Source organism: Pecten maximus, chromosome 19 (genome assembly GCF_902652985.1).
Source record: "Pecten maximus chromosome 19, xPecMax1.1, whole genome shotgun sequence".
Classification (NCBI taxonomy): Eukaryota; Metazoa; Mollusca; class Bivalvia; order Pectinida; family Pectinidae; genus Pecten; species Pecten maximus.
Genome location: NC_047033.1, coordinates 7,496,892 through 7,514,183, shown reverse-complemented (window position 1 = coordinate 7,514,183; position 17,292 = coordinate 7,496,892). Strand labels below are relative to the sequence as shown.

Sequence of the window (17,292 nt, the reverse complement as noted above, 5' to 3'; positions counted from 1 at the left end):
ATATTGCTGACAGATTTGTCGACCAATCAGATTCCCCGTTGCAAAACCGTTCTTAAATAAAGCCTACTTCCGTTAAACAGCCAATAATTTGTCGGCTATCACGACGGCTTTTGGTCCATTTTCCCATCTTTAAATCATTGTCACGACAAAAAAATAACACGCGTCGATAGTTAATGATTCTTAACCAAGATGCGTTTGTAATTGAGTCGGAATGAACTAAGATTAAACGTAAATCGAAGCTCACCGCACACACATTTCAAGTGTTACACTTTGTAGATATAGTAGGAGTAGGGGCTATAGTATAAATGCTAACAAGATGCAGACCCCTCTGGGCACATTTGTTTGTTTGTTTGTATTTTTGTTTCTAGTGGCATTGGTTCAGAATATACCCGTGTGGTTTATCTGGGATCGTTCTCCTAGGGCTTTGTCAAGGTTTCCCGTGCAAATCGTTTCGTTTTTTTTTTAATATTTCTCCTCTTTTTATGTATAATCAACATATGTATAGGGACTATTTAATGATTAAAAATAATAATAAGATAAACTGAATGTACTCTAAATAAACAGCTATAGGATGAAAGTACCCTCCATGTTTCGTTTGTTAAAGCTCCAGAATATAATAAAAGTAATCCTAATAATCTTATCTATTCTACACAAGCCCTGTGGAAATCTACTTTATCTTTAACGAACTCTTTATAATTTATCAAGCCGTTGTATAAGCCAATCATATGCGACGTTACAAATGGCACGTTATTGGTTGATAACATATGTTTTTAAGTCAATACAAAAGCTTGTTACATCATATTCAAGTACCCCTATATAATGGAATCACGTGCTTACATTTTGCAAAACCTGGCTTTGGTTCAAAAATGTAAATGGATTTGTTTGGGATTGGGTAAAGGCCTCTCGGTGTCATCCATATTTTGAAGGTTGAGTTGATACTTAATGAATGTGATTTTTTAGTAAACTTATAGCTTGTTTACTGTTTAGTTGATAATATTCGCGGTCATAAATACAGCAGAAAAATAAGCACCCGGCGAATATCTATATGTAAAAACCGGTGTATATAACGGTTGATTGCAGAATGTAATTAAGGCCAATTAACCCGGCCAAGTTGCGCGAAATTTAATGACCGCTAGCTCGGTCCGACTGTGACAACCGAGAAATATACAGTAATACGGGCCCTGTCGTTCCTTATTGTATGGTGTTTGTCTCATTACACATGTGGGTTAATGTTGCATTTATAATTAAAAAGAACAAAAATCGTCATGTTTTTATATAAATTCAATATTTAATGATTTCCCGGTAAGTTTTGTTTGTTTTCTTGATCGGATTTTAATGTTAGGTGTCCAACGTCTTTATCGGGATGTTTTCGTCGGTCCTCCTGTTCTCGCGTGGTCACGTGACCGGCACGAAGGACTACATTAACACTTGGTCGGCAAATATGGCCAGAGCACCCGACCAACGTATTTTGTCGTACAAACAAATATGATGCACTTATTCATCGTGCTAAGAAACCGAGAAAAAGTGCTGTACATTCTTCTATTTATTTAAGTATGGTTACATAACGGCGTTATAAACTGGTCTTAATTGACGAAGTGCCGATTAATTGACTACTTTTTAAGTAATTTTGACGATGTTTGTCATTTTCGTAAGAATGTACAGCACTTTTCGTTGTTCTCATACAATTACCTTCACGCTCTTACCTGTTTCATAATTATTGATTTAGGGTAGTCGGGTGCTCTAGAACAATTTATAGAGCAAGTGTTAATGTTCATTCTCCAATATTGGAACTCTTCAGTGTTTTAAGTATCGAAATCGGCATATAGAAAGGAACAAACGTTAATAAACGAATGCAATGGATCGTAATTAATTCAAATAATTATTTACAGATGATTTCCAAAGACATAAGGTATAGTTAGACGTTTTCGGCTGTACATGCAAGTTTGTAAATTCGACACTGTGATAAAACCACCGTCCTCGTCGTTGCCATGACAGCCGATCGCAGCTCCGATCACGAATGCACTGTCAAAGTGAAAGTTGAAGTATTTTTCGCAACATGCCGTTTAAACTTAAAATTACATTCACACCTCATATTGATTGGGGTTGTTTAATCATACCTGATCAATTGAATTGTAAGAAAACTAACAAAAACACTAAAAAACACAGAATGAAGCCTTCGTGTCAGGCAGTGCAGACACAACGCGGGATCTGTAAACAATGTGACGTCATTGGAATGTACAAGTTGCAACAATGTACAACAATGTATTTTTTACATGAATACACTAATGAGCAACAAAACGGGACGCAACATTAACCCACATGCGTATGTATATATTTGAAAAAAAAATCAAATCATATTTGCTTTTGACTTTATTCATTTTTATTTACTAGTCGACATGCTATTGTGCATAAATATACCCATTTAAAACATATTATGCCTCATGCCATAAGTTATGTAAGCATGTTATAATATAGCAGTATGTTCTTTTTTGTAGAAGCGTACTTTGATTTGACCATCGCCTTCAGTTATGATTCTGATCTAAGCACAGTTCAAACAAACGTGAGTATTGATCTGTACATATAGGTCTTGAATGATAAACGTTCTCTGCATATATCGACTTTTTATTTCTCATGCATGCATGTTATATTTTGAATGCAGATGACAACATTTCCATATGTCATTGTGACGCATACTGAAATTCAAATCCACAGTGGTAGCGACATCGCCGTTCCGCATAAAGGATATCCATCTCGTAAATGACATTCATAGCATTATAAATACTAATTAGCATAAGTACAGTAATTATTGTCAAATTATGCTATGCATGCACTTATCTTTATACGAGGTAACTTTTATGGTAATACAAAAGGAAAACGAAACGTGATATACAGCTGTGCAACACGTTGATTTGGAAGAAATTCGTTTGATAAAAGCAGCAATATTACCTTTATGCAAAATCATTTTTATGCTACGCTGGTAACGTATTAAAAGTAGGTCACTGACCTACATTGTGATTTTTGATCCTAAAACCAAATGTTTATCTATAAAATAGCATAATATGAGAAGATGGCTGATGCCTCATCGAACATAGTCTAAAGATAATGGTTTAGCTATGATATAAACATACAACGCACATCTAGTCTGCCGTTCACCATAATTTCATTTTTTTCTTTACAGATCACTGAAGCGTTTAGAAATACTCCCGGATTTCGTAGAGTGGTTATGAATACGCCACAAAGCAGGTAACAGTGTTTCCTTAACATAATTATATGTAAAAATATAGCTTATGTTCAATTTGTTGCTTACGTTAAATCTTGATAAAAAAGTAGTGTTTCATTTATGACGCCTTTATAATCAGCAATGTAATAAACTTATGATGTAATGAAATAACCATTCGGCAATGTAACGTACTTATGGTGTAATAAAATGGTTATTCGGTCATGTAATTAACGTACATATGATGTAATAAAATGATAATTCGGTAATGTAATAAACGTACATATGATGTAATAAAATAATCATTCGACAATGTAATAAACGTACTTATGATGTAATAAAATTACCATTCAACAATGTAATAAACGTACATATGATGTAATAAAATAATCATTCGGTAATGTAATAACCGTACATATGATGTAATAAAATTATCATTCGGTAATGTAATAAACGAACATATGATGTAATAAAATAATAATTCGGTAATGTAATAAACGTACATATGATGTAATAAAATTATCATTCGGTAATGTAATAAACGAACATATGATGTAATAAAATAATCATTCGGTCATGTAATTAACGTACATATGATGTAATGAAATAATCATTCGGTCATGTAATTAACGTACATATGATGTAATAAAATAATCATTCGGTAATGTAATTAACGTACATATGATGTAATAAAGTGATAATTCGGTAATGTAATAAACGTACATATGATGTAATAAAATTATCATTCGGTAATGTAATAAACGAACATATGATGTAATAAAATAATCATTCGGTAATGTAATTAACGTACATATGATGTAATAAAATAATAATTCGGTAATGTAATAAACGTACATATGATGTAATAAAATTATCATTCGGTAATGTAATAAACGAACATATGATGTAATAAAATAATCATTCGGTCATGTAATTAACGTACATATGATGTAATAAAATAATCATTCGGTCATGTAATTAACGTACATATGATGTAATAAAATAATCATTCGGTAATGTAATAAACGTACATATGATGTAATAAAACCAGCATTCGGTAATGTAATAAACGAACATATGATGTAATAAAATAATCATTCGGTAATGTAATTAACGTACATATGATGTAATAAAATGATAATTCGGTAATGTAATAAACGTACATATGATGTAATAAAGTGATCATTCGGTAATGTAATAAACGTACTTATGATGTAATAAAATGACCGTTCGGTAATGTAATAAACGTACTTATGTCACGAAATGTTCATTCGGCGTGGCTTTAATATAAATACACGTAGTTTTTGTACACTATTTACTCGGTATAAAGTCAGCAAATAGGGATGTGGCAGCATATTATATTTAGTTTAAACCGTGTTTTATTTGTAAATTTTCCATTCAACGATATATATGCAACATATAAATTATACGAAGCGGAATCAGAAAAAAAGTGTCAAGATACTTATATAAATCTGACATATAGTTTTTTTTTTACAAAGATATGTATGTTTGACGTCATTTAATGGTCAATTTGCAAACGGTAAAGTAGTTTCACACTGTAATTATGACGTAATTAAATCAACTCTAGATATCCATGTCAATAATTTCGGTTTTCACTTCTCCAAATAATGATATTTTTTGATACCAGAGATTTAATTCCTGGGCCGGGTTATACTAAAGAAAAAAATCTTTACTACAAAATAGTTATCGGTATTAAACAAAACCTGAACAATACATATATATATATAATGTGTTAAAACTAACAGCTACACTCAATAAAAGTTAGGCATTTATCTTCCCTGTAAAAGTATTTATGCATTTGGGTCCTGTCACAGACAACAAAGAGAATGTATAGATTGAAAATGGCCACCATACATGGCTTATGGTGACATTTAATATAAATTCTAAACATATTACAATTTAACAATACAAAATTAACAGCATAACACAATCATTAAAAAACGTCTAAAAATAAACATCTCAAAATGACAATGGTAGTCAATTACCACAAAAGCCTGTGTGGGGGTTGCCAAACTCCGCCTTACATCAGGTATGTTACACCTCATCCAATATAGTAAACATAAAATAAGAAGATAAAAGATTCAGGGAAGGAAGTGGGTGGGTTAAGCGTGAGGACCTGTTAAAAACTTCTGAAATAGTTGACACTTCCAATTTCAAAACACTGTAACAAATTTTTAATGGCGCGCATCAGAGGCTGCTACCCATAATTCTTTGCTGCTCCACAGTGGCATTAAAGGGAAATAACTCGTGTATAATTTGTAGCAAAACTTATACGGAAATTAGGAAATGTGCAGGCCTTCCGATGCATAAATTAAGCTGCCCTTTATTGTTTTGAATGGCAGAACTATGCAGACAAACATTATGGCGTGTTAATGCGACATGCTATGTTGATATGTAATCATTGTCATTTATATGGACTTTAAGTACAATAACAAGGTAATATACTGCCTATATCTACATATCCAACGTATAGATTATAACCAGAACAATGAATCATTATTTTTACTGACAGTAAGGCCTTAACATGTAACAAAAACTTTGACAATAACATGTTCCGTCTTAATGGCGACAATGGCGTAGTCACGAAAACGAGATGTGATTTATTACATTTACAATCATTAAACATCACTCATTTGTCGCTTCTAACTTTGGAAAATGAGGCTTAAAATGAAATAATTAACAGCAAGCCAATGTTTGGCTCTAGTAAGGGTATAGGGAATCATAGTACGGTTGACCAAACCATGACCAAGTGTACACCCACGTCCCCCCCCCCCAACCCCCAACCCCCTCCCTCCCTACACACAAAAAAAAAGGTAAATGCATTTTAAAAAAAAGATACATTCATGGACACTGCAATTATAAGCTCCTGCACACTTTGCAGAAGTCTTGTACATCCTATCAAAATATTATATATGTATTTTTTTCTGTCAACTTTTTAAGCAACGCTTTTATAGTCTATCAACTGCAATTACGGTGACTTGTGATCTCAGAAAGCAACATTTTTTATCAATATTATGTCTGTTTCATAGAATAACACTCCCTCTGAAGAGATTATTGATGGAGGTTAATGTTATGGTACATTGTTAAAAGAAATCCCTTTTATTCATTTTTTGAACGTTTTTTTTAAACGTGTCTTCCTTGACTCCCTGAAACCTCTGCGGGATTAGTTATTTTCATGAACATTTGACACTGTCATTGACAAATGAATAATCTGATTCATTTATACTTTCCCAACAGCTCAAACAATTGTGTATAATTGTTATGGATGACAGTGTGTAAAGTATGCAACATTTCTTGAATTAAGTATCCGGTATATGCATATCATAGAAAGAATTGATATGAGGGTTTGACTATATTTTACACGCTGCCAAAGGTCTTTTTTCGAATAGTATTACTTTGATTGTGTTTTGTATTACACACAAACAGTTCATGTATATATTACTTCGTCAAAAGATATACACTGTTAAAAAAACATCATACTTATTAAACATCTATTTTCACCAAAATAAGTCAGTGGTTAAATTTGATCAAAGGGAGGATACTGATGCATTAATGATAGTGGTTTTAATTTTCATTTCAGATTGAGAAGAGACACATCTCGTAGCAAAAGCAATTTTACGGCATCCTTTGATGCGGCCAGCATACAAAACAAGACTGAATTTAAGATGGCAATTAACCAGTCCATTAACAGCCTGAGAAATATTATAACCTTCGAAGATGATTTGAACAGCATTACTGAAGCATGTATGTACTTTTTAACTATGACATGTATAAAAAATCTTTCCAAAATAAGTGCAACACATTTCTTTATCAGGTCTGGGAACGTGTCATTGTTGTCGGCATGGAATCATTGAGACAACAAATTTCGAAGTGTGATATTGATTTTAACATGTTAGTTGTTCTATAATATGACCGATTATCTCGTTCCTCCAATTAATCTTCACACACCTGTTATCAATTTTTTCGAAGATTTACATACACTTAAACATTCGTTCATTATTATATATATATTATTATTATATATATATTATTATATATTATATATATATATATTGATGTCCTATCAACAGCTATGGCTATCTAAAAGCGGTCTCCCCTATTTGAGAGATGCATGCGTGTGGTGAGTGTGTGTTTTGGGAAGATTCGATATACTCATGTTTGTCTCCTTTTGATAACGCAAAACTGATATCGATTTTATAGTATACTTCAATGAAGCATACTGCCTAAGACAACCTACAGGACACACCACCAGGTCACATTTGTGATCGGGCGAACTAGTTATCCCTCTTTCAAAACTATTGAGCCTCAAGCAGGAGCAGCAAACACCATTTAATGTACATGTATATAGACTCGGGTTACTTCTTTGACATAAGAGCCCGCTGGTCAGCCGTTTTATTATCTGACGTTACTGGTCAATTTCTTATTTCTTAAGCATTGATATAATTTATGCTCCTCCTGCCATCAAATCATTGCAGATGTCTGTTTTTGTCTGTTTATAATTCTTAACAAAACCATGTTTACCTACAATTTAGGTGATATGTATCCAATTTTAATTCTTCAGTGACTAATAAACATCAAATTAACTATCATTTGCCACAAAACATTATCCTGTATCATTTTATTGATATGTTAACCTCGTTTCAAACCTAGCGGTATTTATTCTTAATCATTTGGAATGACGATATCAAGTGGAACAAGTGCTTTGTATTCCATTTTCGCTTAACCGGGCAGTCACTTTCAGTAATTCGTCATTTGCTATTGTAGATTTAAATAACGACATATGAAAATGGCATTATACAGTTAAATATTTTAAATGTAATGCAAATGTTTAATGTTAATAAAATCTAAACTTTAAATATTTGACAAACAGCATTTGGTTGTTCGCATATGGCAAGAAATATAAGTTACACGGCGCCTGTCAAACTTTTCTCCGTGTTGAACCTCTAATACTGTTAGAGTCAAAATCTGATATGTTTCGGCAAGGGGACAGAATCCAAAGCCTTTCATTCAGGGGCGAACACTCAAATAAAGGCCAAAGCGAGGGAAGTGTCAAGGAAGACAGGAAGCTGTTTAGAAAGAAGAAACAATATAAGGTTCCAAATTCATTCGTTTTTAACGATCATGCAATGGGGCAAGTATAATCCGTTCGTTCTACCTGAAGGGTAGTTACAAACACCAGTACTGAATGAAACTGAAAGAAGGGTAGAATAGAGGAATCTAAAGTATGATAGAATGGTCACGGACTAGATAATACAGGTTGGCAGGGATTAAAACATATAGATATGATTGAGTTTGAATGATGTTGCAATAAACCATCCAACAGTGTTGACAGTGTCTAAGAGTAATATTGTATTTTCTTTTCAGTTTTTATGGAGATAGAAGATATATGTAACGCTGCGTATGTCTGCTCGGCAGCATACGAGTGTCTTATTGGAGGAGTTTGCCGGTATCGCTGTAAGAATAAATGTAGTGGTACACAAATCTGCTCAATCGTAGTCAACTCAACATCGACAACAGCAAAATGCAGGTACTAGTGCCATGTTATAATGGAAACAATCTATCATGTTTAGCTTAAACGGGACATTTACTAACACTGTCGAGATCGCAAGGCTACCAAGTTCAGTATTTTGTGCATATTTAGGTGATATTTTACTTTTAATGCATCGCATATCTATGCCTATTTTAACATTCTGTACCATTCAAAATACTCGTGCGGAATATCAATTTGCTATAATCACCCAGCAAATATCTCTATTAATTCTAACAAAATTCAAATAAGCCATGCATGATGTGCGAAATTTCAAGCCCTCGAAATCAGTCATACTGAGTCAACCTAGTAGCGCCGTGGAATTAGATTAGTTGCACATTACTGTAGTAATGCATGATCGATTACTATATTACCTGTTATTTACCCTAATACTCATTTGAGATTATGATTGAACCTAGATTTGACATAGAAGTGCGAGATGCTTACTAGATGTACCAGAACAATCGATGTCGAATTTGAATATTTTTGGTTCCTGAATTCTGCTTTACAATCAAATGTACACCAAGAGATGAAAGATTTAAGCTATCTAAATAATTTCACGATACAAACCCCGTGCTCGATGAACATTCCATGTCATAAAGACTTGTGTCCTTAACACATGAGCAAAACGTAAACATGCGCAAAAATGCTATTCCCCGCACAAATCTTCGTTGAGTCAAACGAAAGAAGAAGTCACACGTCTTCCGTGACGATATTATTGACAATACGTTTAAACAATTATATATGTCTGGCTTTATTTCTACATATAATTTGCACTAATACCAACATTACTTTGTAAAAAAAGATCAGACAATTCGATTGTATACCAACATTATCATGCATCAATGATACCAAAACTAACCTTAGTGCAACATTCCTTGTTCCATCATTTCTCAGCACATTTCGACGTAGTAACGACATTACTTGTTTCAACATTACTAATCATATACTGATCGGAAAATTCGTCCTAGTGTCAACATGATTGAACCCAAACTATAAGAACTATATTATTGTTTTACATAGCCACGTTTCCGCCCCAACCACCGCGGCGCCAGCAGTAACAGTTAGTAAGGATGATGAACGTTTGATACAAGTAGCGGTTCCATTGGCTGTTGTACTGTTCCTCGTCATCCTAATACTTATATACACGTGCCACAAACTACATAGACAAGAGTAAGTAGAAAATATGCAGAATTCCTTTTCTCGTAATGTCCTCAGTTTTTATCTATTGAATTTTTTGTGTGTGTTTTTTGAACTTGTGGTCCGATTTTCCTTGCACTGTTTTAAACTTCCCTTTACAAATCAATATTTTTTTACTATTTGCCTTCGTTTCATCGATTTTGAATAGCATGGTTTCGTTTGGCAGGCCAGCACGATGTATTACGAGTTAGGTGTTGTCTTTATTTTTCCATTTTTGAACTGAGTTACCTTAATGTTATTCAGAGATCAAATTATTATTCACGATCTACTTTCCATTATTGCTATCATCGAGCATGTCCATCATGTTTTTGCTTCACCAGATAATTCAGAGTATTTATTTTTCTTTAATATGATATTTTTATTGAAGAAATTAACTAAAACATGAAGATAACAAAACTCATATTATAAAACTTTCTATTTTGGCATCGATATACGGAGATATCTTTCAATATACTACCACTGTTAATGACTTTTTTTTAATATACCTTGCTTGTAGATCAGTTCCAACAGTTTAGAACAACGATACATTGGAACAAGCACAATATTTGTCTTAGAAGGGAACAACCAACCAATTGTTTTCCCATAGACTTTAGTGTTAACGTTTGGGAGTATTTCATTCAAATTCTTGAATTCGATATGACAATTATGGTTTATAACAAAAGTTTAGGGTCTGATATAACACCTAATCGAAAAAAAAGTTGGGTCCTTCAGCTCAAATTTTCTCCAGGGTAGCCATTTTGAAAATTGGTGAATTTCGCAGTAAAAATTCTCAAAAATCTTAAATGTTTACCTGTTAATTATTATTACGTGAACTTTTGGGAAAAAAATCAATCGGACTTACGAAATTTATATCAACATTTGTTATTGATAGTTACCTATCGGGCTACATATCTATTTTCTCGCTTCATAACATACTGGCCAATCAGTGGCTGCTAGACATTTTATCCTTGGCTCAACTTTCTATACACAGGGGCTGTTTCAAAAATCTATTTTTTCAATTGGTTGGTTGTTCCCTAGAAAACAATATACAGCAACGTCATTCGGTACAGTAATGATTTAGCGGAGGTTTTTAGGTAAAAAAAAGTGCTTAAGTAATATCCCCACTAAAACATGTACATTTGTACGTATACAGTATGTATTTCCCTGAAAGTTTTTTTGTTTATCTTTTAATTGTCTTTGTTTTATTTTGTTTTTGCAGCAAAAATGGAGGTGAAAAGTTCTACAATATGCACCAGTTTTAACGAGACATCATCGCCATCCTTTTCTTTGTGATCTTGTGAAAAATGTTTAATAGTATATATATTTATACAGGTCTCTCAACATACATATTTATCAAGATTGCCTAGTTGCCAAATTCCCCAGTCCAAACCTGTTAATGAACTGTGTGATTTTGTTCGCACGTGTTTTTAGACATTAACTACATAATGCCTGTAATAAGCGTTTTGGGATTTTCATATCTCCTAATATTAAGTAGATGATGACGTGTTCAATAAATGCGTTGATGTATCATCAGAGCAATTGTCTACGTACCTATTATCGTTATGTCCGAGGGCATGGCTGTGAACTACAATAAATGACACCGGGCAAAACAAATATAGATGTGGCATACACGGGGATCTTTCACGATTGCGCTTAAAAAAAAATATTTGAGTTTATCAATGTGATGGGAACCTAGTCTTAAGTGGGCGTCACATGAAATTAATAGATCAGTTTAATAATTTTAACATTACGTGCACACGAGTTTAAGATTCTATTTGTCAGAATAATGCATACATATGTTTTTGATGTTGCTATTCGATATGGAAATAATTGTAAGCACATATTTTTACTAACAAGACAAATAAGACAACCGTCAATTATTGATGAAGGCACAAAAGTGTTATTGTTTGTGTGATAAAACCATTTCCTCATTTTTAATGAAATTGTTGAATTGTTAAAACAATTTATAACTAGCACAGGGACCCACCAGATAAAATATCTGTTTTTTTTCCTTTTTATAGTCTGCGTTATTTACTTGTTATGATGCTTCCATATATTTTCTTACAGTAATGATGTTGTTGTTTTTTAATTTGTATTCTCAGTCCAATCTTGATGAAAATGAAATCCAGAGATTAAGAATGTCCCTTTACAATTGATAGCAAAATTTCTATTTAAAGTGATGTTCACTTGTGATTTAGTACCAAAACCGGGTACAAAAACTTACCCACAATATCCGATGATTAATACGATAAGTCATGTTGTGTGTACAGGTGTTTTCATACTCTTAGTTTTATTTTCGTAATTAAAAGTGTTGTCCTGTGTATGAATAATATCATCAGCACTCCATATTATCTGTGTTTGCTTCTGAACTATATAACTGTGCATGCAAGTATTCTAATTATTAATCTTATAAAAATATAAATTCGTTTCGTGACAAAACAGATGTATTCTTCATTAGCGTGTTATGTACAATGTATCATTACATAAATGCCATATTATATATCTCGTTTACATATATATATTTACCATTGTATGACACTGCCACTATCTAACCCTACCAATTCAGTTGCGAGTTCACCAGCTTATGAACTGCCAACTGAAATTTGAATTTGAAAATTTCCAAAAAAAATCGCACGACAAATAAAAAATCGCAGATGGTAAATATAAGCATTGACCGTCTTTCAGTTGGCATTCATATTGACTATGAATGCCAACTGATAGCCGTTCAATGCTTAAATGGATGCAATCTGATTTTCTATTATAAACATGCATTTTGATTTCCAATGTCATATTTGTTTGTTATATATATATATCCATTAAAAAGTAATATATTCAAATTAGATATGCAACAGTATAGAGGTTTCACAGATTTTGTTTGTTATACAATCATAAATGCATTGTGGCGTTGAATTCATCAAGCAATATGTAATCAGTTCCAACTTCAGGCATAATGTGATGCCCCTCTCTATATATAATGTACACTATACATATTATGTGCTCCTATATAATAGGAAAATTACAATACATGTACATATGCAGTGTCATTTTGATTGTTTTGTTTATATATTAACTGTGGTGTGAAATAAACCGTATACAAATACTGGATATGTGTGATCTATTTTCACCAAAAACTCGAGCTGTTTTTATAAAGTGATATTCCTTTATACGTTCCTGTTTCATTTCATTCAGGATTTATTAATTTATTCATTTTGCAAATAAATTTATGGTTCAGGAAGTGAAGGACTAAGTTAGCAAGTGTTTTGCCTGAAAAAATGTATAGGTTTGTATCTGTATTATTGAGTAAATAACATATGAAATGGGTACTTTCTATATACGATAATAATAGATAACATGAAATGGGTACTTTGTATATACGATAATAATAGATAACATATGAAATGGGTACTTTCTATATACGATAAAAATAGATGATATATGAAATGGGTACTTTCTGTATACGATAATAACAGATAACATATTAAATGGGTACTTTCTATATACGATAATAATAGTTAACATGAAATGGGTACTTTCTGTATACGATAATAACAGATAACATATGAAATGGGTACTTTCTATATACGATAAAAATAGATAACATGAAATGGGTACTTTCTATATACGATAATAACAGATAACATATTAAATGGGTACTTTCTATATACGATAATAACAGATAACATATTAAATGGGTACTTTATATATACGATAATAACAGATAACATATTAAATGGGTACTTTATATATACGATAATAATAGATAACATGAAATGGGTACTTTATATATACGAGGATAAGGTATGGTCTTGAGATTTGGAAAATCCAAAATAAATAATCCTGTTAAAAATAGAAAGGCGTAGGAACGATGTGTAAAAAGGGGGAAATACCCAGGTGGTGGTTCACCAGTCCAGTGCACCGTAAATCTCAGGGTTAATGTCTTCGTGTACCTACATGTACGTGCTTTTATTGGCCATCGAACCTATACAATAGCATCATATATCAGATAGGGAAAACTTCAAACTTTAATTTGATATAAATTTTACATAATTTGAACTTCAAATAAGCGAATGAAGGGATGGAGTCACTAGAAATACCATATAGTACAAGTGCAATCAATGATTGCGAAAGCTCACCGGTAGCAGCAGTCACACTATGCATTCATTTTTTATCTATGTATAGGAATGTCATTTTGAAATACATAATATCGCTCCTAGACCTCTAATGGATATATAAACCAAAAAGAAGGGTGTGGACTTACAAGCTTTCCAAAAACTTACCCCTAAAATATTTAAAGTGGATTTTGATGCCAAAAAATTCAAGTCCAAAAAATGGTAAAATGCCAAAAAAATCACATTTTTTTCAGCATGATTTTGCCATAACATCACTCCTAGACCTCTAATGAATGTATAAACCAAATAAGAAGGGTGATAGGTGTATACTTTTGGACTTACCCCCAAAACTTTAAAGTGAGTTTTGGTGACAAGAAAGTTCAGTCCACAAAATGGTAAAATGCGAAACAGTCATAAATTATTTTCTGCATGATTTTGCTATAACATCACTCCTAGACCTCTAATGAATGTATAAACCAAATAAGAAGGGTGTGAGGTATACAGTTTTGGACTTACATACTTTCCAAAAACTTGCCCCAAAAACTTTAAAGTGGGGTGGGACGCCGACGCCGACGCGGACGCCGGGGGTACAGCATTAGCTCACGGTTACTCGTAGCCGGTGAGCTAAAATATTAAGTTATGTGAGCCCTACAATCGAAAAGTACACATATAGTGTTCTCACGCGCGAGGAGATACATTCGAATCACATCATTCATACCTCTTGATATCAGTTTGATTATTGGATAAATTATCTTGTATTGGAATTAAGAATAGACATAAAACTATACCTAAACTGCGATGTATTTTCCGGACAATGTGGTTTGGCTGATTAGGTTGAGTCACCTAATTGCTTTCATCTTTCTTTTCAGATTTATATATACATATCAAACGCGTGATATGAATGTGGGTTTAATCTTCTTGCATAATATAAGTTCAGCAACACAAAATTTATTGGTCAGGAATAAATGCTAATAACGGAGACAGCCACCTCAAATAAAAAGAACAATACCTGAAAATATACGAACACGTGTAATCAATGACGAAAATTAAACTATTTAATACCAATATCATTAAATATATATTTAGGTATATTTAATATATTCATATTAAACTCTATTTCATTTCATAGCTACACTTATAACAATATACATGTACATACTTTCATATTAACTTTGACCCTATGGAACCTGATCACGTAAATGTCCTATGTTAAATATTTTAATTTACGGGAAAGATATTTAAAATGTAAATATATTAATTTAATCTATTTTATCTAGAGTAAATACATATGTAGTTTGAATATATAAAATAATTTATTCATATAATTTCTAGTTAAATACACTTACCTTTTAGCACTGGGCGTACACATGTTTATCCTGAACGTTTATATCCGTGCATGGTCGCACTCACCTGTGCATGGCCCAGGTGAGGTTTTCCACGTGCACTGGTATAGGGTCATGCGGGGTCAAAGTGACACACTCGACCAATCCTTGCGCTAACCTCTCATACGTCACAATAACAACTCTATACACAGGTACATAGGACATTATATGACACAGGGACTTGTACACACATTACACACGATACACATCGCAATTATTTATACACATTAACACGTGTTGGTGAAACTTAAATAATAATTTGATCACCGTGACATACATCTGTAAATATTGATGCGTTGGAAAACAAATATAAAATTTCGCAAAATTACCAATACTCAAAATTCACCTTATTATGATATTTTTACTCCCAAAATCGCTCTTTCCGAAAATGACAAGATAATACATTTGAAATGGTTTTGGAAAGATTTTATATCAATTTCTCAAAATCTAACGTTTTTAACCCAAAAATATAGCAAAAGTTATCAGAATCCATGTAATCTGTAGGGTGTGTTGAGAGGTTCATCTACAACCATAAACCAGGTTCGATTGGAATACCTTTTAAGAAATTTGGCTAAACCGTGACAAAAGTCTAATTTACAGAGTTACAGGACCCTAAATTCTGGATGAAGGGTTCCTTGAGATGTCTACAATATGTGATACACATAAAAATAAGTATAAGTTGGACTTACACCTTTCTAACAACCGACCTAAACGTAAACATTTGTTGAAATGTTGACGACGCCGCCGTTGGAGAAGTAAATACATAAGGAACTAGTCTGAATAAAGGTTAACATTATGTAACTACAGTGCAAAAAACAAAACGATGATAAAAGATCAATTTAGAAGTTGTAAGAATAGTCACAGGGCTGCCCATATTCACAAAAAAAAAAAAAAAAAAATTATGTCAGGAAACCGGATGATTACCCCTTATGAAGAGAAGAGATGCTTGATAACTGCCTTTATTTTCTCATCGTCTTATTGCCAATGTATATTGGAAATGTAGCTCCCTATAATTTGCGAAATGCATATTCATTAAGAGAACAACACTTTCGTTTACAACTGTCAAAAATCTGTTTTCGTTCTACTTCAAAACTTTTGAACGACTTGATTCATTAGACACTCCCCTTCTCTTAGTTTCTTCGACTCTACAGGTTTGAATATGCAAACTAAAATGTATGTACAACCGGAAACGTTTCTACACGATATCTAATGATTTAAGAGATAATCAGAAAATAATTACCTTGCATTCGTGTATTAACGTGTGTTCATTTCAATGCCGACTTCGATACTTCAAACACTGAAGAGTTCCGAAACCGAAAAATAGACAATTGCTCTATAAATCATCCCAGAGCTCCCCATTTCCTAAAATCAAAACTTCTGAAATAGAAAAGAGCGTGAAGGTGTGTGTACGAGAACAAGGAAACGCTAAAAGCTAAACGTCGTCCAACTTAAAAAGTAGGCAATCAGCAGACACTTTGGCAATTACTGCCAGTTTCTAGTCCTATTCACTAACTGTACATGGATTAGTAGAAGAATGTACAGCACTTTTCTTCAGTTTCTAAGTATGATGAAAAAGCGTTCACATTTATTTGTACCAGCATAGGTTAATCGGGACGCTGGCCATATTTACCGACCAAATGTTAATGTAGTCTTCCGTGCTGGTCATGTGACTACGTAAGAACGCGGGAACCGAAGAAAACGTCATAAGAGGGGGTTGAACACCAAAAATAGAATTTCAGTTTAGAAAACAGGCGACTTTTCTCTTTTCTCTTGAACTTGATTCTGTCCTTACGGAAGTAAAAACCTATTAACAAGGGAAGTAGCTCCAAATTGCACATTTGTTGTTGTGTTAGACAA

At 32.9% G+C, this 17,292-nt stretch overlaps 1 protein-coding gene across 1 annotated transcript in view; it reads left to right on the top strand.

Annotated features, from left to right (window-relative positions):
• LOC117317618 (cell wall protein DAN4-like) overlaps positions 1 to 13,048 on the top strand; it is a 58,887-nt gene extending 45,839 nt beyond the window's left edge. The window contains exons 5-10 of the mRNA XM_033872469.1: positions 2,496 to 2,560; positions 3,179 to 3,243; positions 6,819 to 6,982; positions 8,603 to 8,765; positions 9,789 to 9,938; positions 11,164 to 13,048. Of these exons, the coding sequence (XP_033728360.1) occupies positions 2,496 to 2,560; positions 3,179 to 3,243; positions 6,819 to 6,982; positions 8,603 to 8,765; positions 9,789 to 9,938; positions 11,164 to 11,206 (650 nt within the window). The 3' untranslated portion in view covers positions 11,207 to 13,048. The remainder of the gene's footprint in view (positions 1 to 2,495; positions 2,561 to 3,178; positions 3,244 to 6,818; positions 6,983 to 8,602; positions 8,766 to 9,788; positions 9,939 to 11,163) is intronic.
• Positions 13,049 to 17,292: the final 4,244 nt, after the last annotated feature.